Raw genomic sequence first — 24,084 nt, 5'->3', positions numbered from 1 at the left:
ATCGCGAGTGGATGAAGAATTCTTCTCCTATCGATATGTCGAGGAAAATTTCAAGAAGGAATTTCAAGAAAAAGAATAAATGTTCACGATCCGTTACTTTCAGTCGTATATGCAGTTTCTGCGAACGACACCGCATCTCATTTTCTCGTAACGAAGATTTAACGCAAATGTCATTCCCGTTTTCTTATCCCGCTTGCAAAGCGGGACGTCCTCGTTACGTGTATGATGATATACACGCCGGACGTATAGAATCGCCGCAGCCATTCGATGCATTATTATTGGATTCACCGGAGAACGTTGGATGCATACCGCGATAATTACCTCGGAGATGTATGACGGACCGGTATTGTGGAAATTCGCTGGCTGGCTGGTGTATGAAAGTTAGAACGGCAAAAGGCCGACGACGAGGTGCTCGTCGATATCCAATGACTCGTTACAAATGCGACCTACAATTTGTCAATATTTATCTTCGACTATATACGCGCGCGCTCTTCCAACCGAGAAGAAACGATCTCCGTCGTGTGTAATAATATCGCTGACATTTGGCGCTTGGCCCTTTGAGGATGGCTTTTTTTTTCTTTGTTTTTCCTTTTCCTTTTCTCTCTCTCTTTTTCTTTTCGAAAATCAAACTTTTACAAAATTCATAAAAGATATTTATTTAAACAAACATAGTTTTGATTAAAGATGAGTTAAAGTATGAAAAATTTCTTTATGAAATTACTTTATTTAAATTTCTTTTCTTACCTTGATTCTGATATTTTCCTTTCTTTTTTTTCTCACTGACTGGCTATAAACGACACATCTTCTTCATTCATTTTTGCTTAGCTTAGATGGAATGAGAGAAGGGAAATGCAAGTCTCTTGGAATCTTTTTTTCCTGTACTTGTTCTTCCGGTTCCGATTGATTTCATGTTGATTGATAATTTCTCTGATTAATTGAACTTTGAAGTAACCAAATTATATTTTCCATTAACCTATTTTCCATTTTTTGTGAAAAAGAACCTCTAAATGTATATATACGTCTATCGTCCTTAAAGGATTAAAGATTCAACTCTCATGAATTTTTACGAGAATTGTTCCGCTAACGTAGATGCACTAATTCAGACTAATTTGGAGCAATTATGCTGGTGAAAAAAAGAAAATGGTGACGGTGAGTGATAGCTGCCTGAATAAAATCGCATGTCGCACTTTGTTCATTTGCTGACTGGAGAACGCTGGAGAACGAAATGAAGGAAGTAATGCAACGACGACGTGTCTCAATGTACGTTCGTCCTGATAACGCAGGTGGGGTCGCGTCTGGGGATGCGGAGGGATCCGTGCGCCGCGTGCGGGCTGCCGGTCTTCCTGGCGGAGAAGCTGCTGATAGCGCGCGCTCCTTATCACCGTACCTGCTTCCGGTGTGCACGCTGCGGCAACCAGCTGACGCCGGGCAACTATTACGAGACCGAGGAGGGCCAGTATTGCTGCGAGACGTGTCCGGACGAGGAGGAGGTACTGCCCGCCAGCGTGCGTTGCAAGTACGCTGAATCGACGATTATGTCGGGCGCGGAACAGGAGAGGAGTAGCGAACCGTCGAGGCCGCTTAGCGACGAAGAAAAAACGGAGAGAAAGGTCCGATTATTATTTTTTTTTTTTTCCTTTTGACAAAATCTTTTTTGCTTTTGTTCAGAATAAGTATTAAATAAACTTGTTGTGTATGCAGGATGTACAGAATCTACTGGAAAAGGCTACGGTGCCCGATCTGATCTCCCACACATCGCAGATGCGCAAGAGTTTCATGGCTGACCACCTTCTTTCTGAGAAGATCGACGAGTCCACCGCGAGAGACACGAATACAAAGGATGTCGAGGTCGACTCGGATTATCGCGAGGAGGGGAAGAGCAGGATCGGCTCGGCATTCCCAGACGACGACGAGAATGAGGAGGAAGAGGAAGAGGAGGAGGAGGAGGAGGAGGAGGAGGGAAAATCTCGTAGCTCCGCAACGGATTCCCCAGATGCGGAGGAATCCAGCGTCGAGCGATACAATGTACATAGCGCGTTAAATAGCTTAAACATTAGAAGCGACGAGGATCAACAATCGACTGCCATTTCATTCCATGACGTAGATAAGGAGAAAAAAGATAAAGATACCAAAGAGTCGGCAGGTCGTGCCAATGAACGAGCTAATCCCGAAACGAGACTATCCTTGGTACAGAAGAGACTCCAAATGTTTGAAGCTCGAGATAAAATACATTATACCGAGAGAATGATGAATCAAGGCAAGATGAAAAGTCCGGTGGCTCAGGGCGATTCCTGGGACCTGGAACCGGATGTTCTTCGAGTGAATTCGAAAGAACATTCGGAAAAGAGGCTCGAGGAAAACTCGATGATTAAAAGTACCGATAAACGTAAAGATAGTTATGAGGATATCGACAAACAACGAAAGGATGAAGATTCGACGATTACAAGTATCGAGAAATGCAAGGAAAGTTTCTCAAAAGACATTTCGCAAGCGAATAGCGAAGAACAACATACTATCAATAATGCGCGGTTCGAAGAAAGCACAAAAATTGAGATTATCGGGAGAAGAAAGGAGAGTCTCGAACAGATAGAATCAAGAGAGGATAATGAAATAGAAAAATCTTATGAGAATGTCGTGGGAAGCAGTGTGTTAACCGCGAGAGGTATCGACTTAAGCAACCATAAAGATTATCCGGAAGACTTAAATCCCTTCAAGAGCGACGAAGAGGATAGTATTGCGCAAAGCAAAGTGCGGATCACGATAGATAACTCTAGAAACAGCAAAGTGTCGACTAATCCATTCGATAGCGAAGACGAGGAGGACGTCGAGGAACTTGAACTACCAAAACCAGCGGCTAGGAGTAAACTGGAAAATCGAGAAATCATAATGGGAGCATCTGTAACCAAGCGGATTCTGGCTGCGCCGCAAATCAATCTCAATCCATTCTGGAGTGACGAGGAAGAGGAGCATGATAGCGATGAAGAGGGACGAGGTATAGAGCCGCAAGGAAATGTGCCTATACCGAAACCGCGGACTATCAAGTATGTTGTATCTTATTTTAGCAGATGTTTATACCTTATTTCGGTGAATACGATAACATTGTGGATAATTTTTCTATTGTATGAACAGGACCACCTCTGAAATAAACATCGCATCGCGGAAAGCCGATTTGAATCGTGGAAGCATGTACGCGTCTAATAGTTCTTTGACTAGCTCCGAGTCGACTACAACTCCCAGCGGGACGTATAGAAAGAAAAAGCCCGCCCCGCAGCCGCCGGCCGCGAAGGAACTGTTTCCGTCCGATCAGCGCGAATCGCCCGTGCTCAAGTCTAACAATACACTACCCTCGTATCATGTATGTTTTAAAATAATTTCACTTTTTAATTCCATTTCTTTATCTATGATCTCTATTTTAATAGATATAAAATTAATTCTATATATGTATAAATCTTGGGAGGGAAAATAGCTTTTCATTATCTTTTATTTTCTCTCGTGATAAAGACTCTCTCATTATCACCTCGGACGACGCCACGAGCTCGGAAAACCAAGCCGGCACCTCCACCTCCAATGCCGACCAGCACACCCCGTAACGTATCGATCGGTAGTGCGCCAAGTTTCGACGAATCTCCCATAATCAAGCCTCGCGGCTACGATCATAGTCTAAATATGTGGGAAGATCAGAAAACAAACAAAGACGAGGCTAATCGAAATAGGCAAAGCTTGAGCGGCATCTCGTGCTCCGACAATTCCTCCTATATGTCTTATAGTGATAAAAGCGTCCAAGGAAAATGGAAGAGGAAAAAGGGTCCCGCCCCACCGCGACCAACTCCGCACAGAAGAAAGGTATAATTCTATTTTTTTTTTGCCCTGTACGATGTGCTTGTTATATCAATGCAATTTCCGAGAAACAAGTTTCGAGCGTATAAATAGATAAGATTCGAGATTTATATCAATGTAATTTTTTACTTGCAGATCAAAGTGATATCTATGAAAGATGTAAAATTAGAATTAGACGAAATAGAATTGCAACAGCAAGGTTTAGAGAGACAAGGCGTACGATTGGAACAATTAATACGAGATAAATGCGAATCTGGACCTAGAACAGAAGGTAAGAAACGCTTAAGAATAATTATAGTCATATAAGTTATTATAAAGACGTAACTGATGATTAATCCGTTCAATTGACAGAGTCATCGCTCGGCATGGATGTGGAGGAATTGGTTTTGGAATTATTTGCATTAGTGAATGAAAAGAACGAATTGTTTAGGAGGCAGGCCGAATTAATGTTATTAAAGAGGCAGCAAAGATTAGAGGAGGAACATGCTGAAGTGGAATATCAAATACGATGTCTCATGTGCCAACCAGAAGCTACTAAAACTGATTTTGATAAACAGAGAGAAGAAGCATTGATACAAAGGTATTCCAGAAATATTAAATTTATGTAAAATATTTAAATATTAAAAGTTACTGGCATAAAAACGTATATAACGCTTTTCTTTGCATTGCAGATTAGTAGAAATTGTAGAGAGACGGAACGAAATTGTCGAATGCTTGGAGATGGATCGTCGAAGAGAGGTGGAGGAAGATAAAAGCATAAATAAACATATGGGTTTATTTGCTGGTAAGCAACAAGATGATAGTTTTATTAATGCAAAATGTAAATATTTGTAAAGTTAATATACTTGTCTTCTAGCGAGAAATAAGAACGAGCTATCGGACAAAAATAACGATTCTTCCAATGCGGGAAGACCAAAGAAGGGAAAAGCAAAGGAGAAATTAAGAAAATTGAAAAAGGTCGTGAAAAAGGATGCCGATAAAGATGTGGATGAGACTGAGGTAAAACTCAAACGCCATAACAAGCGAAAATGGTTTTGAGTCGTATGACAGTGTCAACTGTTAACAGTTATATAATAAATACATATAAAATATATTCCATATTTAATACTTTTATACATATTTTTAACACTTTGTTATTTATATATGTAGGAATTTAGGATAAGTTTATTAATAAATTCACCCGTTTAATTGCCTTCCTAATCTGATTATCTCCTAATTGTAAATAAATCGATAATATCAATCATTCGGAATAAAATTACCATATTAGATCTTCCGAAAAATCTTCAATATTCGAACAGGCGAATTAATCGATTGTATCGACGTAGTCCATTTTGGTGATGTATACTCTTCAAAAGCAAGATTGTGATTTCCTAAAATGGAAAAAATTTTGTTCTTTTTTGACATTTAGATTAAAGCTTTCGATGAAGTTTTTTTAATTTCTAGCATAAAAAAAATTTACCTAAATGCTCCAAAAACTGTGAAATAGTATTCTCATTGCGAACTGTGGCAGCAAATACAGCGTAATTACTTGATGTTAAAAGATGCTTTAATCCTAATGTCAACGAATCAAACGAATCACTTTCGTAGAGAATATCAGCGGCAATAATTATGTCAGGCTGCGGAGAACTCTCCATTATATATTTATCAATATCCTGCCATTTCAAATCTATTATTTGAATGTCAGTTTGTTTGTATTTTAATTGTAATTTTAGTCTTAATGATGTATCGCACATGTTTGATAGTTTATGTTGCTTATTCAACAGGAAATTGAGTTTTACATTTTCACAGAGCATATCTAGTACTGTTGGATGACAATCGGAGAAAATATATTGGTTTGGAGAGCATACACTAATAACGCTCATACCAGTCAATCCAACTCCGCATCCAAGTTCGAATACATTCTTCCCATGAAAATGTCTTATATTTTCTGAACACCAATCACTTAATACTGCAGCACCCTGTTGATTGTATCAGTATACACTTTGTTTCAATAATTCTTAAATATGTTTGTAAAGTAATTGTTAATGTTATTTTCAAAGATTTCTCTCGTATATACAAGAAGATAAATACCTGCCAGCTACATAAACCTGTAGTTCCTTTCGAAATCAAATTTGTGCTCTCCTTTAATGTGATGCAATTTAATGTCCCATTTTCTATTAAAAAATGGCGATAATGCACAGATTCTTCATCTTGCAATGATATTAATCTACAATATGTCGTGTATAAGTCATCATGAATTGCATTACCGCTTTCTTCTATCTGAATCATACATATAAAAAAAAGAAAAAAATTTTGTACTTTTTAATTTGTGAAATATTTTACTGTTCCATATGATTTAAAAAAAAAAAAAAAAAAAGAACAAAAAAGTACCTTTGCCATAAATAATTTTAAAAACGCTTTCTGATATGATGTTTTTATCGGATATCGTTTAATCAAATCGCTATTTATTGTACTATCTAAGATTTGCTTCTGGATATCTAAATCCAAAGGATAATCCTTATTTCCATCTAAAAGCTGTAAGATATTTTTTCAATTGTCAAATTGTTGTCGCATATAATTATATATTACTTTAATTCTATAATTATAAAATTGTGTATTTACATACCATAAAGTTCATTTTAACTATCGCGGTACAGCAAAGAAATTGTTTCGTTAAATATTTCACGATAGAAATATCACGTCGCGTGTCACTATCCATCGGATGAATTATTTAAATTAAAAGTAAAACTGGAAACCTTGTGAAAGCTGTCACACATTATATTACAATCGGTCAGTCAGATTAGTTTAGTTGTTATTTTTCTCGAATTATTAAACACTTATGATTCATGAATATTTAGATGCGAATATTTGACGCGATTTGATGTATCAAGGGATTCGATAAATATTTGATTCAATATGCAATTTGAATGTACAATATTGTCATGATTGATATAGACAAGTCCGTCAAGTTCCGCACAATCTCAAAGCAATCAATTTTTAATGTGTAATCTGACATCTGACAGGCATTATTTACACGCATTATAGATTAGTCGCGACAATACACGTGTCAGAGACAACCAATCATCGTTTACTGCATGTCTATTATTTCCAGAGAAACGCGACTGATTGGTCACGCACAGAGGCATATAAAAGCTGTATTCGTAGAGCGCTAAATTAATTCACAATCATTTCCAATTTTATTGTTTAAATTATGATAAATAAAACTAAAACATTCTGGAAGATGCATACCTTGTTGTATCGCTTTCATCGCTAAATATTTGACGAGAAATATTTTTAATCGATATGACAAATATAAAAAGAGATAGAGATCCATCCAAGAATATATATGTCTCTTTCTAATTCAGGTTCGAATTTTCTATAAAAGAAAAGCCTAAAGCGGAGAGCACACACTTTTTACATAAACGCATAATTACAAGCATAAGAAAATTGCTTATATAAATTTGTCTATATTAGCTTTTAATGTGCATCGATGCGCGCTAGTGCATCCAACTGAATTCATAAATTAAAAAATTAATTGAATAATATAATTATATAAGAAAAATTATAAAAAAAAATTAATAATAAAATAAAATTCTATAACAGGGCTAAAGAAGCAATTTAACACGAGTTCATAAAGTTCGCATTAACAAATACGTTTAATTTGATTAAATCAAAATAAGCTGGAAAAATAAATTAAACATATAAAAAATAATATAATTAATGTAACTAAAACAAATAAATAAAAACGCATTTAGATAAAAATTTTTCAAGCATTTCTGTTCGAATCTCGACTCTTCTCAGTATAAAATACTCTAACATTTTAAAATAACTAGCAGTCAAGAATACAACAGTCACATTTCAGTCTTGTTATAGAATTTTGTTTATTATCTCGGAGCTGTTTTTTTATTGTTTTAATAATAAAAAGTTATATAAATTAAAAACATGATTTGATAATGTTTAAAATGGATCCAGTTAGCGCCACTAGTCAGAAATGGCGCCTACCGGTTAGAAAAACGATCTCGCGAAAAATGGCGGCGTGGCGGCTCTTAGGCGCGTTCCACTTAACGATCGCAACGCTCGGAAGCATCATCTGTCCTTGTTTAACTTTCGGTGAACAACAAGGATAAAATGATACTGTGAGCGTTGAGGTCGTTGAGTGGAACGCGCCCCAGGCTTCTCCCAGATAATATATAAGGTATCACTCTATCTGGCTCGATCCTCCAATCCGAAACGAAGTCATTCTAGTAACCGTAACCTGAAACTGCAGCTCTTCAATTCGGTAGATTCGATTGTGTCAAGTTGTGTGTATCCGCGTAATCGAATTTTTACGGTATGGCTGATATGGGCCTAAGTTTAGATGATATTATTAAAAAGTCGAAATCATCAGGAATGAGAGGCAGAGGAGGGTGAGCCAAATTCATCTAATTATCCAAATTCCCGAATTCTCTTTATCCCCGGCTATAGATTTATAACCTTCGCAATCGCGTTTCCCTCAGACAAGAGAAATTGTCACCTCATAACTCGATATCTTGACTCTCGGCACTTTCACCGTTTGAATTAATTAATTTACTAACATATTAACAGAATCGGCGTTAAGAATAAATTAGCACACATATAATATACAATGTATTCTAAATAACTTATCATGTAAATAGCTCAAAAGCAAAATTTTTTTTTGCCGATCGAACGTCCTTAATGATATTAGAATGTTGTTTATATAGCTTTTATGACACAAAATTTAAGCTTATCGATCATTTCGCAATTTATTTTAATACTGATGAGAAAAGTGAAAATCGGAAAAAAAGAAAATCGATTTTATATTATTGAGCAGGATTCGCAGGGGACTCAACAGAGGCTCACGCGCGAATGGTTCTATGAGAGGACGTGGCTCGCATGTAGTTACAGATGCACGATTTAAAATAATACAGAAGAATCGTGAAAAATTGACCGACGCCAGGGACAAGCTTGCGGAGATAGCAAAGCAGAGCGATGCTAGGATCAAATTGGATAAGATTCGAGCGTCTCAGTATAAAAAGATAGATGTGCAGCTTTCCGGGATTTCGCGAAAGACCGGCCGAAATGGCAGGCTTTCGTTATCGACAAACAAGGTGCCGCCTTTGATGCCGCACGTATTGCCACCAAATATACCGGCTCCTACGAGAGTAGTAGGCTACAGACCACCACCCTCTCTCTCCGAACCGCATTATTTAGGAGATATGAATGTGGATTATAATGACGGTATGTGAATAGTGCAATGTTGTATATTCATATGTACTTATATACTTTTAAGATGTATTTTATAAACATTTATGAAAAACATATAAAACAGCAACTTACTTTTCCAGATTATCTAATGGACTCCCCTTCATTGAGAAGAACTGTGAGTAACGAGTATGCGCCAGCACCACCACCTCCACCCCCTGTGTTCAATATTCCAACTTCTCCTTACTCTTGGGTGAAGCCTACGAGCACTAATGTGGCTAGAATTCCAGCTCGAAAATCTGATGTAGAAAGGGAACGAGAAAGACAGAGAGATTATAAACTTGTTCCACGCTCTTCAATGGTAAGTAATCTTGCAGCAAAATCTTTCGTGTGAGATTCTTACAATCTGTGTATTTAATCTAACTTTTATAATTCTATGTTTTTTTATTATAGACTAAGACTGTTTTGCCTCCTTACAAGGAAGACTGGAGTTTTGGAACAAAATCAAGGTAAATATTCTTAAATCATACATAATTTTTAAAAATGATTATAAACAGATGTATTTATATATGTTCTTTATGATTCTGATTATAGAACAATTTTGGCAGAAGAAACCGCAGATTCCAAGTATTATGATTCCAGAAGTCTTCGAGATGTAGGAGTTAAGTCGCGCCTTGATTCGTCTGTGAATAAATCGAGAATAATAGGCGCTTTACCGCGACCGAAAGCAAGTTCATCTAGTTCATCGACGCAATCAACGGGTTATCGAATTGTAGTATCCAATTTGCAAGCGAATGTCACGCAAGAGGATATCAAGGTGCAATATAACAATATTTTTTTGAAATTGCTCGCGCTCGTTATAAATCATTAATAAAAATTGAATTTTACAGGAATTATTTGAAGACGTTGGAGAATTGCTAGTATCGAGATTAGTTCGCCCAGGCACAGCGGAAGTAATTTATAAGACATTAAAGGATGCGACTAAAGCAGTTGAAACTTACCATAATCGACAATTAGATGGCCATCCGATGAAATGCCTTCTTGTTAATGCACGACCAAAAAATAATCCAACTGGACCAGCCGTACGATCTCTTACAGAGTAAGTAACAAAATTTTTCTATATTCATTATAAAAACGCACAGTTTGGGCGGTGCACTATTTTGACATTTCACTAAATCGTGATGACACGCGAAATCCGAATGCAATACAAGTCATTTATTTCGGTGTTGTGTAAAATAATTTTGTATAATTACTCGCATCTAATTTCATAATTTATTGTGGCTGTAGCGATCAATTTAAACTTCTAAAACATAGAGAATATATATAATTTTAAAATATGTCAACTTTTTTGAAAGGAGGCGTCAAGCTCTCTTTTTCTTGACGACAATCTCTTTCCTACAGATCGAGACGCAGTGTCAGCTCGAGTTATGTACAGCCGAGTTTAGGAGCAGTGCATCGCGCGTTATTTGATGATTCTTAATCGAATATATTACTATATTAATAAATATATGAATGCTTTTGATATAAGAAATATTAAAAAGGGAAATGTCACATGTATATTTAAGACATCATCAACGCAGGATAATCTTAAGCTAGCGCCAGACTATGCGCGTATTCACAATTCGTGATTCGTAATTCGCGATTCGTGAACGATATAAAGAAATCTGATTAGTTAAATTTGACGAATCTTCCATCTACACTATTCACGAATTATAAACGAATCGCGAATACGCGCATAGTCTGGCGCTAGCTTTAGGGAAATGAAATAAAAGACAGTACGCAGATCTCACCTGCATCTTAAGTTTGCGCGCTTATACGTGCGAATTCGATTCCCATCTGCGATTGTATCGATAAAATAAACTTGTACCACTCATTATCTTCAATTTATGCGAACTTTGTGATTGATTAACATTGGAATACCCGCGGACTTATCCTTGCCATTTTTATATGAACGTTTATATCACATATGGCATTTTTTATTTATAGTTTTGTTATTTTAAGATACTACTTTAGGTATAAAAAGTTATATTAGACGATTGTTCTATTTATACAGAAACAAACACAAAGAAACAAATAGAAACAAATTTTTGTTTGCCATTGACATTCATTGGTTTTATAGGAATCGTATACTCGATGGAACGCAAACCAGAAAGAACAATTTGATTCGCGATACGATAAAGAATTTATTTATATACGTACAACATCATCATCACATTATATTCGTAGCTACAAAATACAAAAGCTAACATCGCGAGCATGTTATTGACATGCACTAATTGTAAGGGTCATCTCCTCTCCGGAGAAGGGTGAGGAGGGGGGAAGGGAGTAGGCATACGTTATCGGGAAGAATGGTATGAGCAGTTTTGGAGTTAGAAGTCAGATTTTGACACGGGGAGTAAATGGCACATAAATAAGTTTTTTTCTTCTTCTCCGTAAACATACGTACGGCACCGTAATAGTGCTCAATAATCGCCATCTCATCGTACGGAAAGAAAGGGATATACAATAGGGAGATATACGAAATGTCGAAACTTAAAGCTAACGCCGACGTGTTAATTAGTGCCTAAAAAAATCATTCATCACGCTACATGTCCGCGTCGTCTATATAATATTTACAAGTACAATACTGAATCTCGATCCTGGAATGAATAATGTAGATCAAACGCGCGGGGATCTGTCCTAGTCTGAGAGAGAAGAAGAGGGATATAATCGAAATTCAAATATAAAACTTTACATCTCGCTTTCCTTCCCTTTGCTCCGTTTGTTCATAGTCATCCTGTTTAACTCCTACGATGATGATGATGATGATTGTTGTTTCGGGACTTATTGTTTGGCGTGCGAAGAACCTCCGCGTAAGACAGCTCCAACCGCTTCAATCGTGCCACCTCTTCAGACGCCGTGCTAGGTTTAAAATCTCTGTATTCATAATTGTGCTGCTGCTGCTGCTGCTGCTGCTCGTTCGAACCGCGTGCGTGCTGTTGCCTCTTGTTGTCCCTCGGCCGCGTTGTCGTCGAACACGCGTTGTGCTGGCCGTTCCACGTGTCCGAGTGCTCGTGCTCGGCCGGATTGAACGGCTTGAACCTTCTTCGGCCGCTGCTGTTGGGCTTGGGGGGTATGAATTTCGGATTCGTCGTAGGGATGACGTCCGGCGTGGTCGAGCGGTCGTTGTAGTGCGTTCTTTTGACGGCGAAATTCTTCTTCGCCGAAGACTTCTTACGCATACGCAAGTTGACAGACACGTAGTCCATCCTGCAACCTGCATCTTTGCCGTCGGGCTGCTGTTGCTGTCTTACACAGGATTTGTTGTTATCGGATGTTAATTGGTCATTCTTGGTGCTTGGTGGGCTACAAGCAGATTGCACTCGGCTGAAGACCGGTTCCGAGACCACCGATGACACTATGGAGGACATGACGCTTTGATTATCGTCCGTCGCCTCACTCTGCAGATCCTCCTGAAACGATGTCTCGTATGTTGTCTGAGACGTGGTGGAGTCGTCCAACAACGGCAGTTTTTCACCCTCGTCCTTTGCCTCGGCCGCTCGCTTCAAGACGCCGAAGATCTCGCTGAACAATTGCCGATACTCCGGTGTTTTGCGGAACCTGCTCTCGAAAGGACTGTTGTCGTCGTAAATGCTGAACTTGCAGTCCTCGCCATCGGCGATAGAGCACAGGAACGAACCCGGCCTGCCGTCCGTCTGCGTCGCCTTGTTGCTCGTCTCATCTGAGAAGCCCGAGGACGACGTCTCGGCTTCGGAGAAATCTGTCGGAGTGGCTGAGAAGGGTTTCTTGCTGGAGTTGTCGGATACTTTAGTTCGCGAAGCAACGGTCTTGTTCGATTCCGGACCGGCGGCAACAGCGTTCTCGGCGGAATAGAAATTGTTGAACTCTCCGGACATCTCCAGCTCCTCCTGCAACGACATGCACGCGGGGTTGGGCGCGTCTTTACGACGCGGCTGACAGTGTCTCTGCACTTCCAACAAGGCCTGATACTTCTCCACCAGGACTCGATAGGGGTTCGCGCTATCCAACTCATCCGTACACTCGTTCTTGCTGGCTGTATCCTGCGTGCAAGGTAATTAACATATGTGCAGATGAAATTATGCAAGGATATAATTTTACGAGTTGCAATGTTAATAGGAATTTAATCAGGAGTGTTATTCAATGGACAAGAAAATAGCGATTAGCGTTCAACAATTATGTCATTTAAAATCTATTAAAAATGCACTATTTTTCATATTAACATGAAAAATCACGCAATATTGTTTCTTACTTATTACATTAGTAAGTGATGTGAGGCATTGTGCACAGAAACGAAGAAAGATTGGAAGCAGAAAGGAGCGAAGGACACATACATACACGCCAGATTTATAGGATATTAAAAACTACAACAAAGTTTCATGAGAGAAGAAGTGTTTTATTTAATATCTTATAAATCTGGCACTTGTACATTATACTTGTACACAAAAGTAATCGGAGAGAGTAATTCGACTAGACACGCAGCGATTCTGATACAAAAGCTTTGTCATGCTCAAAACGACAACGATCAGTATATATTTACATTTGCTTACACTAGATTCGTAATTTTATCAATACTGAAAAGTGAATACAATCTCAATAATTTTTGGAAATCGAGTAATAGATTTGCCGCAGTGATATACACGAGACATAATAAATGCCTTAACATTCGTCAGGGAAAAGCATTTTAAATTTTAATAATTTTCTAATAATCATAAAGTCAAATTTCTCATAATTAACATACTTAAATAAAATAAATATGTAATATCCTTTCTTTGTATAATATAATATGATTATATTACTATATAACGTGTCATTTAAAATCGCGCGATATTTTAAATGTACATATATAAATAATCAGTAATATGATTTAAATAACTATTATGTAATAACAAAGAAAGCAAACTCTCAGAGAGAAATTGTAAATAATTTTCTTTCCGTTATTTATCGGAAGTCAAGAGATTATGAATTTTCCCGATTTCGATTAATGAAATATGATTGTTTTAGCATGCTGAATCAAAGAATTTTTGATATCCGGCGTTTAAACAGCCAAAGACTAAAGACAACCAGCGACATTCTACGAAAAATGAACGACGGTATTCGGAGAGGTGCGAGCGCAATCGGAACGATGAAGCGGACGCTAACGTAGACGATCGCTTCGGAAAAATTAAACAACAACAACGGCACTCTCGTACAAGCGAATATCCTCCACAACAGCGGATTATACCATTTACGTGCCGTCTTTAGCTCGTATTTCGCAAAGTTTGTCATTTCCTAAAGCAGATAAAAGAGAGTTACTATATAGGAGTTCTAAATAAGCGCGGACAACCGAAAGAAGCGACATGGTAGCGATAGAGAAAGAAGAACGGGATTCATCGTTAAAAATGCAAACACACGATAGTTGACACGAATAATTGAGAGAGAGAGAGAGAGAGAGAGAGAGAGAGAATGAATCGAATATGAAAGAAAGGAAAGAGAGCGAAAATACCTGCACTGTCTGCTCAGAATCGCGCTGACTCTCGCTGATCAATGATTCGGCCACGCTTATGTCGTCGTACTCCTCCTGATCCAGCATGATGGAGAGCTCATCGTGCGTCCTCGTATCCATACCGCGCAGACATCGCCCGCACAATTGACCTCGTCTATAAAAACACGTTCATAGAATTTTACATCGATAGACCGGAACGGATCAATTGGTTTTATCGAGATGGAGAACACTTTTCAAGATGCGATAGGTGAACTAAATCTTTTAGTTAGATGCGTGAAAAACATGCAATGTATAAAAAAAGAATACCTGACTTCCTCTAAAGTATTTATTTCGTCCTGCAGACTCTTGACATCCTGCATCTTATTACGCATCTCTGTCAATTGTTCCTCCAGCGCGCTATTCTCTTGCAACAAGGTGGTCAACTGCTGACTGAGCTCGAAAACCTTATTCTGTTCTCTGGCCCTTTGGCTACGGGCCTCCTGCAATTGCCTCAGCAACTCGGTTATCTCTTCTTCGCGGTCACTCGCTATGGTCGCGATGATAGTCTCCTGAGAGGACTTTGGCGAGCTCGGGGCAGCTCTCTGAAGGAGAAAACATATCGCATTGTAAACTTTCTCGGTAAGAAGCCGAACACAGTTTCGAGCTACATATTCTAAGATATGCTTAAAAACAGAATTCAAGATGAACCGTAAATTTTCGTACGCTTACCTGTTTCTCGCTGCCGCCTTGCGTATCCGAAGTTTCCCAATTGATATTCTGTTGCTGTTGCTGTTGCTGCGCATTATTACTCCTAGACGGGCTCGCAGCCCGTTGACGTAGCTGTCCGTTCAAGTCGTCAATCTTCTTTTGAAGTTCCTCGCATCTTATTTCCAGATTCTCGATAGTCACGGATTGGCTGGACGCGCAAATCGATGATGATTATTATTATTGCGAAACATTGCAGTCGTACAACCATTTCGACAGGAACGACATATGTTTGAAGTAAGAAACATACGGCTAGGTGACACTAAGTGTCCGACTTGCTCGAGAATTCGCGCCTCTCGACTCTAAATCCATGAAAAAATGCACGCGAACGCATTTCATTAATAATAAGGAAAAAAAAAAAAACTTATTGTCGAGAGAAAAAAAGATCGCGTCGGAAGATTAGAATGGTGTTAAATAGGAAAATAATACTTAATGACTCTGCACGAAGTGTAATTGTATCAGATGGTAATGAATTATGTATTTAGAAAGGTGAGCTTAGAACGGTTCACATGGCCGATACAATAAGAAACCGGTAAGATATAATAACAGAGATTTCCCTCTCGCTGGTGCTTTTCAAAAGATTTTCTTCGCGGTACTTCCAGCGGAATATTTTATTTCCAGTTTCAAACAATATGTCTGTTGAATGAACGAGAAAAAGCTATCAATTTTTTCTATCTTTATTTTTGCTAATTAAAAGTGTCTTGCACCTATCGAAGAGAAGCAGCGTTGAAAGAAAAAGGAAAAAAGATAAACGAACGAAAAGAGATATCGCGACGCGATACCTACCTCTTAATCAGTTTCTTATCGCTCGTGTTCTCGATCACCAAATGATGATTCGCACGTTCCAGATCCTGCACGCTAACTTCCAGCTGCTCGTAGACTTTCAAGCGTGTATTGTTCACTTCCCTCAGAGCGGCGGTCTGTTTTTTCATGTACTGTAAACAGATAAACGACACATTCATATTTATCGCGTGACGCAATTTCGAGATTGAGCGACTCTCGTCGATCGTCGTGGTTTGAATTCCCTTAGCGGTACGATTGTCTTGCAAAAATAGCATTCGCAAATGAACGTTATCGGTTTGAATTATCAGAGAGTAATTATGTGGTTTGTGTGTTTCAGACGATAATTAGTCTTCGAATTGCATAACAATTGCACATAAATTACTGCGAGATGTATAGTCACCTCGATCTCCTGCGTTTGCTCTTCCACGGTAGCTTGATGCAGCTTGATGATGTTCTCCAGCTCCTTATTCCGTTCCAACAGAGTCTTGCCGAGCTCCGCCGCCAATTGAAGATCTGCGCAAAACGTAAGTCGCATTTTCATACGAATGCTTCTCTAATCTCGTATCAAAAAAAAATTTTTCGACGTACACAAACGGATCTTCTTTATCGCGCTTTATCCGAAAAATCACCATAAGCGTAATTCGTAATTCTAAACAAGCCGATGATAAAATATGTGTACCGAAATATTTCACGGTACACCTTGCACGTTTTCGGTTCATGTCCGTGAACTCGTTGAGAATACAAAAGAAACATCTAATGTCAACAGCATCGAAATCGACTTGGCTTGGTTCCGAATGACAATGAACCTCGACAATGAGCTGCAGGTTGTTGCTTTTCGTGCGAACGCTCCGGTTCGCGCTCCCTCATTCTGACAACGGCCAAGGGCCAAGGACCTTTGCGGAGAGCAAGCGACCGCGGTTACCGTTTACTCGATTTCGCTGCGAAGCGACTCAAGGTATTCATAGATGCGTCAAGTTCGGAAGAGAATCACGAGGTCCACAATCGCAGAATATCGTCAGAAGTATTTATAGATTCGATAAGCGACTTGAATCGAATCGTTGGATTTATTCGATAAAATAGATTTATAGATATAGCCATTGCTATCGAGTTTGCAGAGTAAAGTGAAAATATCTTTTACCCTTTATTCGCACTAATCATAATTTACACGATAACGATGACCCCTAATGTTATCACTTGTTTTGCATTGAACACCATGTCTCAACATCACCGACAGATTGATATCGTCGACAACACCGTCAATATTCTGCGCACAGATCCCTACACACGTTTCTTTCCCGCGTTTACTTACTACTTTCGGAAGAGGTGCCCTTAAGACTCTTGAGATACGCGAGCTCGATAGAATAATCCCAGCCTTCTAACGAATTCGTTTGAGTCTGGGGATCCCAGACCATGTCCATACTCTGGCCGCTCATAGCTCGCTCGTGATGGGCCTGCCAGCTCCCGGACTCGTTAGTTGCCCCTTTCGCGACACACGCGCAACCGGTTCCTTCGAAGGCGGCCGGTCTTCTGCGGTTCCGCGGTAGCCAACCCGATCCGAACGTCGTGCACGGTAATCCAACTCCCTCTCCTCTCTCGCTCTCGTCTCCCTTTCCCTCCCACCCTCGCGTTTCTGGGCCCGACTTGTACCCCGTCTCTCTCTCTCTCTTTATCTCCGTCCCGAAAGGGGTCCCGCTTTGCCGTCAGATAACCACTTTCCAGAAGTGGTTTTAAATTTTGGATAGTGTGCCCGGTATGCGCGCTGATGTAAATTGGACCTACGGCCATTGACCTCATCCCCTCCTCCCCCCTCCCCCCCTCCGCCGCCCTTGTGTGTTTGTGCGTGGAAAGTGGCGTTAAGTTTACCGTAAAAAAAGAGATATTCATCCTGATTACGTACTCTGACAGAAAAATCAGTTCCTATGTCCCCCTTTCTCGGGAGCACTCGGTTCCCTGAGCGCTCTCCGGGTGTACTCTCACTCCGCGTACGGGATCTTCTTCCTTTCCCTTATATCGCCTTTCCACGTGGCTCGTTTCCGCCGTTTACGAGACGTGATAAGAGAAGGTGTCCCACTTGTGTGGATCGCGCGCACGCCGGAGAAAATGGGGACTGTAGGTTGACGATGAAGGGTGATTTGACGGGAGGAATCTCTCGCGCTCGCTTAAAGATTCAGGAAGAATGAAGTATCTATATATATATATTACATTCGCGTTTTTCCACCGAGATCAAAACAACGCTGTAAGATTTGCTTGGCTAAAAATAACTCGAAGGATCAAAGGGTGACGCGGAAATGTGGCCAAGACCCAGGCATCCTCATTGTTCCATTGTTTTCGTGGCTGTAATATGAATTAATTGGAGTGTGCGTGGCTACCGATCAAATAACAGTGATTAAATCCCGCGAGTTGCTATATCAACGTTTAGTTAGGTTGCGTTAATAGTTGATGGAACCTTGATCCGCTTGAATATAATGGCAAACGCGACGGTCGGATGTGATACTCGTGTAACAGAAACGTAGAAGAGTTTCGTCCGATGTCACTTAACGCGTTCATCGTCCATCATGAACATTAAACGTAAGCATTCACACACGTGTTCATTATGCATATGCATATGCGATACAAAAAAGCTTTCGCCTAATCTCATCCGGACTCGTTCCCGAAGATGATCGAAATGTCGCGAGAAATGCGAGATAAATTTGAGAAGCGATTGGACACTCAATCATATATTATAATTCATGAATGTTTTATATAAAAATTAGATAACACTAGAACAAATTTTATCTACTGAGAAATTTTTAATACCATATTACGCTGCAAGGTAGATTTTTTTAATTCTTATGATTTTCTGATATTCTCTATTCGGTTGGATCTCTACAAATTATCGTTTCTAATCGATATATAAAATTAGATTCGGTCTCACGCTGCATGCATGATTTCCGAACACATCGGCCTAGTAGCCTCGTTATTCGTGTACAATCATGAAAAAAAAATGCACGTTATTATAAGACAATATAACGATCGACAGGCCAACGTAAAATTCTATTCTTTTCGCATTTGATGATTTGCCGTTACGTCGATGTCTCGACTTAATGACATAGTCAGCGATAAACCAACCGTTGCGATGGGGAATACACGAGGTTTATTCCAAGCAAACGATGATAAATTCGCGACGTGTTCTATTAAAGTTTCAGTTAAATTGGCGATTTGTAATCGAGATTGTAACGAGCTGGTCCTCGAGCGTTTAGCAAAGGAGATACGTAAGGTAAGGGAACCATAGCCGCGAATCAGATACTAGTTTTCGATCATTTACTATATATATGTAATTTTTTTTTATTAGATAACACGTATCACTCGATTTCTTTTTTAATCTTTAGCAATTTTTCCCATTTCTTCTTTCTTCACTGGGTAAAATGACGTGCATTATAAGTAATTAATTGTAAAATATTATAAATTAAAATAAAGTTGTGTTTATAAAAGTTCATTAAAAATGTAATATGAAAATTATAGTCTCAAGGTTTTTAGAATAGAAATTATATTAAATATAATATGGAATAAAAATAATTTTATGCCATATAAAAGTTTTGCGTGTGTTCGCGGTTGTTTATTCTCTATTAATGTTATGACAATATTTTAACCGCGAAACAAGCGCGTATTGTGACATGCACGTTATTTAAAATGTATAGAAAAGAAAATTGAAACAATACAATTTACTTTTAGCATTAATGTAAATAATCTTATTCACATTATTTTATTCAGATAAAAGTAGAAAATATTAAACGCTAATTAAATCAAGCAAAATCATATTAAGTATTCTCTCTCTTTACGATTAATTATATTCTCATTAAAATAATATCTTTTTATATAATTGATACATCTTTTGTGGGAAAAAATAATTTTTCTTTTACCAATGATTCAGAATTAGTGTTCCTATTCTAATACAAATACGTATATGTAAGAAAGATGGTATACAGATCGAAAAATCGATGCTTCGTCAAGAGAACGTTTAGTCTGGCTTTTTTCACATTCTGTACATTAGTCACGAAATAAGCACCTCGCCTGTATCGGGTTCGCGAGGTCACTGGCGGAAGCGAGTAACAAGACCCGTATTTTTCCCGTCATTACCTTCGCGGGAGTTCATTATCCGGCGTGACTTGGGGGGACTCGATTCGCGGGGGCGTAAAGATCACTCGCCGGCTGTGACAGAGTGAATATCACAGATGCTGCCGATTAACCCCCGCGGTTTCCTCTCGAGTCGCGAAACGCGAGGAACGCCGGGAATAACTCTCCGCGATAACGAACGATTCTCGATCTGTTACGTTCGTCGTTCATCGATAGCGAAAGTCACCTTTACGCCGATCCTTGTAAAATATGAAGGAGATTGCGTAATGGTATTTAATAATTTTTGAACGCCGTCGCGAGACGGTAGAGATAAATCGCACGTTCGTGACGGGAAGCGCGTTATCGATGGAAAGGGGGGGAAAAAAAAAAAACCAGATCAATATAAAAATCTTCTGTACGGGACACGGTCCAAATAGAATGATAAGCGCGAAACTCGTTTCGCTAGCGAGACCGAATATACAAAACGGATAACAAAACGTGACCAGGCAACGTCTTGCATTTTTTCCTATGCGCTTGAAAGGTCAAACCGATGCACCTGCGCTCAAATCTCAATAACAATAGGTGGTTTTGTTCTCTCCCCCCCCCTCCCGTCCCCCTTTCTTTCTCGTCCCTCTCTCCCTCGCTCCCTGTCGGTGGTCGATGAAGAGATTAATAACGTTTCGCCGGAGAACATTCTCAGGAGAAAGTATGACAACGAGAGGGGTTTAGATTCTATTCCGACTGACGTTGGACGGGGGTCGACGGGGTCGTAATATCCACTGGAAATATCACGCCGATCGTTTTCCGTCTTTCGTGCAGAAACACACGGGGGAGTCGGGGGGTGCCCGGATCTCGAAACAGAGAGTGTTGCATTCTCGAAACTCTTGCTCCCGCCGTCTTTGAATCGTTCGATTGTTAAACGCCTCCGCCCACGCGATGTCTCGATTCCGATTCAAGCGAAACGGAGATCATACTCTCGTCCCACCCTACGAGATAATATCGATATCTTGCGGTAATATAGGTAATATCGCATATCCGTGAAACGAAACGAGCGAGAGAGACTGGAGGCGTCGTTCTCGAGGAACAATAATCGGGAACGATTCGATCATCTCGTTGACGGAGGTAGGGATCGTTATCGAGGTGTAACGCGATCGAGAATTACACTCTATAAAGGTTTCCTCGCCGACTTTCGCATTTCTCAGATGATCGTTAATGCGATAATTAAACCGCGCGTCGTGCAGTAAATACGAGTGTGGGCGGAGGAAAGCCGAGCGTGACACGCGAGAATTCTTGTCGAACGTCCATAGCCGTTGAATATCGCGGTAGCACAATATGCCATTCATGGTCTGTGTGCAACGCTGCTTCTTTCCCCTTGCTTTTTCGCCGATACCTGGTAACCGGCATTTTGCGGCTCCAGTCAAAACATTCCGCGGACCTCATGGTTTCCCACCATTGTCTCGCGCCGAACGTAAATTGTTCGCGCCGTGTGTGGTACCGGATGAAAGCGCGACGGAAAAAAGTACACGCGAAGGTGTAGGCTTCTAATAAATTATTGAAACGCTCGAAGAGCAAAAGAAACGGGGATTCTGCAGAATCTATATTATTAAAAAAAAAAAAAAAAAAAAAAAAAAAGATTGTGAAACTAGACAAAATGTCTGCAGCTTTTTTTCCAAATTTTCCGACAGAACGCTGTTCGAATTTTCAAACACTCTGTTTGGAACTTTTAGAAAAACGACTCCGATAATTAAGACAGATTGTCTGAAATTTCTCTCAGACTTTTAGATCTGAAAATTCAGACAGAAATGTGTTTGAATTTTTAGAAAATTTTTTACAGCGCACGCGACCGATTTATATAGGGAGGAAAAAAAATGTTAAGGAATCAAATAATGATATAACTGAGTAATTTATTCGTAATTATACGTAATTATTACGTTATTGCCGCGCGCGCGATAAGAAAATACACGGTTCGGAATGAGGAAAGGAATTCCAAAGAGTCAACAAGCTGTCGGACGGGACTGCACGATACGGTACGCAATTCCGTTGCACGAAACAGAAGCTACGAGAGCCTCGAGAGCGCGAAGCGAATGGAAACTCGATATAGGCGAGAGTATCCGTCAATGCGCTCAATGTTGTCTAACCGCACACTTTCAGCTCTCTGACTTGAGTTTCAGCCCGCGGCGAAGAGCCGCAGGACATATAGATAGATCTACGGATAAAATGTGTCTCCTGGAAAAGACAGGGGAGTCGAAGGAGTCCGAAAGAGTTGGCTCGAAATTTTTCCCCAGCAAAAATCGATGGACGAGAAGTATATCGGATGAACTCCTTCGATGGTGTTACTGCTTCGCAGGAAGCCGAGTGAAAGTACCTCGGTACTTTCAATCGCCGAAAGAACGATCGGCCTTGCCTATTTCACACATAATTATCAGCCATTATATCCGCATTAAGACGTAACCGACAATGTTACGCGTCAACCTTTGAACGATCAATCTCGCCTCTTCTCGTCGGCGCTTTAATATTGATATTACTGGTCTAGCGAGTTGCTCTCGTATAACGCGCTAACCTGATTTTACGACGGACTTAGCAGAGTTAACAGAAGCAAAGAGACGCTAAATGGACATTCAATCTCCTCTAATCTATATACACGAGAATATATCGTGTCGCTTCCTCAAGGCCGGTGACTCGTTCCGTCTTCTCTTTCACCTTCGTTAATTAGGAAAAAGTGGTATCGCGTTAACTGAACGGAATCGCGACGAGAGCGAACGGAATTGTCGCGTGGCTTTTTTTCCCAGATTTTCACGATTTCACGTCGCCCTTTTTTCACCGATGTCCACATCATCGCTCTGAAAACCGTCAATTTCATTTGGTATACGAGTGCTTAAATAAAGTTGGAGCCGAAAACGAACCTTTTCGAAACAAGACGCGACACGATGAGATTGTACAATATTTCTCTCGGAGAATAGCGAAAACCGGGGTATACTTCGGACTTTGCGATTCCTTTATCGTATGCTAATACGGGCATCCTGCGAGAAATTCCGGACTTTGTAAACTTCGCCTTTATAGCATAGGAAGGAAGAAAATGATTTGCGAGGAGATGAATATTTATCGTCGTTCCGCGATACGAATCCTCTTGGATAAATTCACTTCCTAGATTTTAGGAAGCTACAATATTTTTCGGGCTCTCGAAATCCCTGGGAAGCGGAGTTTGTATACGATCGTAGTACGTACGGGAAGGAAGTGGTAAACAATTCTGAAACATAATTTCGGGAAAGAGATTGGTAACGTTACGAGAGAGAACCCCGGGTATATGCGAGACATGAGGATGCTCGGTTACCGTAAAATATAATCGTCGCGGATCATAAGGATAGTTATCTAAATGCGACATGCTAATCCGATATTCACGTCCGAGATATTAACATTCGCGCGTAGTAATTAATTCGAGCGGATACTCCTAGTTTGTGTCTTAAGAACGTTCACAGGTTGTCCCCTTACTCGCGGACATTCTCCGGCGAGATTGTTACACGTTTCCTTATACGTACAACGTTGTAGCGGAAACCTGTAAAAAAAAAAAAAAAAAAAAATTGACGCATTTCGCGTCGTTTTACAAATACGATTTAATCGCAAGATCTTTTTTTTTTTTTTTTTGTTCTTTTTACAAGGGAAGATTGTCGAAGGAGAGGAGAATGGGCGGAACGCTCGGGCAATATCTCGCGCAATTTGGCGCTTCGTTACGGTTGGAGGTCGACGAAATGTCTCGCAATAAGGAGAGAGAGCCTCGTTAGCGGCGGCCACATCCTCTTCGCATCTTCCCACGACACGTCGCGATTGCGAGGAATAATAACGTACGTATAACGAGCCGTCTAGATCGCGCGCGATTGTTCTTTATTTTCTTTTGCCTTTTTTTTTCCGTCTCTCTTTCTTTCTCTCTAGCCGGTTTCTATTAACGC

General features: G+C 39.9%; 4 protein-coding genes across 9 annotated transcripts in view; 2 read left to right on the top strand and 2 right to left on the bottom strand.

Moving 5' to 3' along the window:
* The window catches only part of Mical-like (MICAL-like protein), a 64,302-nt gene extending 59,130 nt beyond the window's left edge, over window positions 1-5,172 (top strand). For 2 of the 3 annotated variants that reach the window (XM_070306655.1, XM_070306656.1), the window contains exons 5-12: window positions 1,284-1,610; window positions 1,702-3,041; window positions 3,130-3,355; window positions 3,502-3,843; window positions 3,973-4,108; window positions 4,189-4,417; window positions 4,509-4,621; window positions 4,694-5,172. In XM_070306655.1, the coding sequence (XP_070162756.1) occupies window positions 1,284-1,610; window positions 1,702-3,041; window positions 3,130-3,355; window positions 3,502-3,843; window positions 3,973-4,108; window positions 4,189-4,417; window positions 4,509-4,621; window positions 4,694-4,875 (2,895 nt within the window). In that variant the 3' untranslated portion in view covers window positions 4,876-5,172. The remainder of the gene's footprint in view (window positions 1-1,283; window positions 1,611-1,701; window positions 3,042-3,129; window positions 3,356-3,501; window positions 3,844-3,972; window positions 4,109-4,188; window positions 4,418-4,508; window positions 4,622-4,693) is intronic. The other variant, XM_070306657.1, reaches the window with a different exon arrangement.
* LOC138939114 (protein-lysine N-methyltransferase EEF2KMT) lies at window positions 4,922-6,809 on the bottom strand. 2 transcript variants are annotated; one of them, XM_070306669.1, is made up of 5 exons: window positions 6,443-6,809; window positions 6,208-6,351; window positions 5,908-6,096; window positions 5,297-5,795; window positions 4,922-5,207 (listed from the first exon to the last, which is right to left on the bottom strand). In XM_070306669.1, the coding sequence occupies exons 1-5, from the start codon at window positions 6,533-6,535 to the stop codon at window positions 5,101-5,103; spliced, it is 1,032 nt and encodes a 343-aa protein (XP_070162770.1). In that variant the 5' UTR covers window positions 6,536-6,809; the 3' UTR covers window positions 4,922-5,100. The 2 variants fall into 2 exon arrangements, with proteins under 2 accessions (XP_070162770.1, XP_070162771.1); XM_070306670.1 differs by lacking the exon at window positions 6,208-6,351.
* Window positions 6,810-8,056: 1,247 nt separating this feature from the next.
* On the top strand, window positions 8,057-10,945 carry LOC138938669 (polymerase delta-interacting protein 3). Its single transcript, XM_070305840.1, has 7 exons — window positions 8,057-8,222; window positions 8,648-9,054; window positions 9,162-9,379; window positions 9,472-9,527; window positions 9,613-9,835; window positions 9,909-10,117; window positions 10,420-10,945. Exons 1-7 carry the CDS (start codon window positions 8,149-8,151, stop codon window positions 10,496-10,498), a joined length of 1,266 nt encoding a protein of 421 aa, XP_070161941.1. The 5' UTR covers window positions 8,057-8,148; the 3' UTR covers window positions 10,499-10,945.
* A 219-nt stretch (window positions 10,946-11,164) lies between these two features.
* Window positions 11,165-24,084, bottom strand: part of Centrocortin (cerebellar degeneration-related protein 2) — a 30,072-nt gene continuing 17,152 nt past the window's right edge. The window contains exons 1-7 of one of the 3 annotated variants that reach the window (XM_070305833.1): window positions 17,358-17,569; window positions 16,449-16,561; window positions 16,052-16,200; window positions 15,230-15,416; window positions 14,828-15,102; window positions 14,522-14,675; window positions 11,165-13,079 (exon numbers count right to left, since the gene is read on the bottom strand). In XM_070305833.1, the coding sequence (XP_070161934.1) occupies window positions 11,799-13,079; window positions 14,522-14,675; window positions 14,828-15,102; window positions 15,230-15,416; window positions 16,052-16,200; window positions 16,449-16,561; window positions 17,358-17,481 (2,283 nt within the window). In that variant the 5' untranslated portion in view covers window positions 17,482-17,569 and the 3' untranslated portion in view covers window positions 11,165-11,798. Of the gene's footprint in view, window positions 13,080-14,521; window positions 14,676-14,827; window positions 15,103-15,229; window positions 15,417-16,051; window positions 16,201-16,448; window positions 16,562-17,357; window positions 17,570-24,084 lie in introns of those variants that run through there. The other 2 variants (XM_070305835.1, XM_070305834.1) reach the window with 2 other exon arrangements.

Source organism: Polyergus mexicanus, unplaced genomic scaffold, assembly GCF_030449975.1.
Source record: "Polyergus mexicanus isolate NDT 795.1 unplaced genomic scaffold, iyPolMexi1.0 SCAF_13, whole genome shotgun sequence".
NCBI lineage: Eukaryota > Metazoa > Arthropoda > Insecta > Hymenoptera > Formicidae > Polyergus > Polyergus mexicanus.
The sequence above is the reverse complement of the archived record's forward strand: the minus strand, read 5'-3'. Positions and strand labels throughout refer to the sequence as shown.

What these genes read in the sequence shown, in the direction of transcription:
- LOC138939114 (XM_070306669.1), bottom strand. Translation starts at nt 6,535, where the DNA reads ATGGATAGTGACACGCGACGTGATATTTCTATCGTGAAATATTTAACG. An exon ending in TAAAATTATTTATGGCAAAG is followed by an intron (nt 6,097 to 6,207) that starts GTACTTTTTTGT and finishes TGTATGATTCAG; the next exon opens with ATAGAAGAAAGCGGTAATGC. An exon ending in ACAGTTTTTGGAGCATTTAG is followed by an intron (nt 5,208 to 5,296) that starts GTAAATTTTTTT and finishes TTTCCATTTTAG; the next exon opens with GAAATCACAATCTTGCTTTT.
- LOC138938669 (XM_070305840.1), top strand. Translation starts at nt 8,149, where the DNA reads ATGGCTGATATGGGCCTAAGTTTAGATGATATTATTAAAAAGTCGAAA. An exon ending in GAATGTGGATTATAATGACG is followed by an intron (nt 9,055 to 9,161) that starts GTATGTGAATAG and finishes TTACTTTTCCAG; the next exon opens with ATTATCTAATGGACTCCCCT. An exon ending in TCACGCAAGAGGATATCAAG is followed by an intron (nt 9,836 to 9,908) that starts GTGCAATATAAC and finishes TGAATTTTACAG; the next exon opens with GAATTATTTGAAGACGTTGG.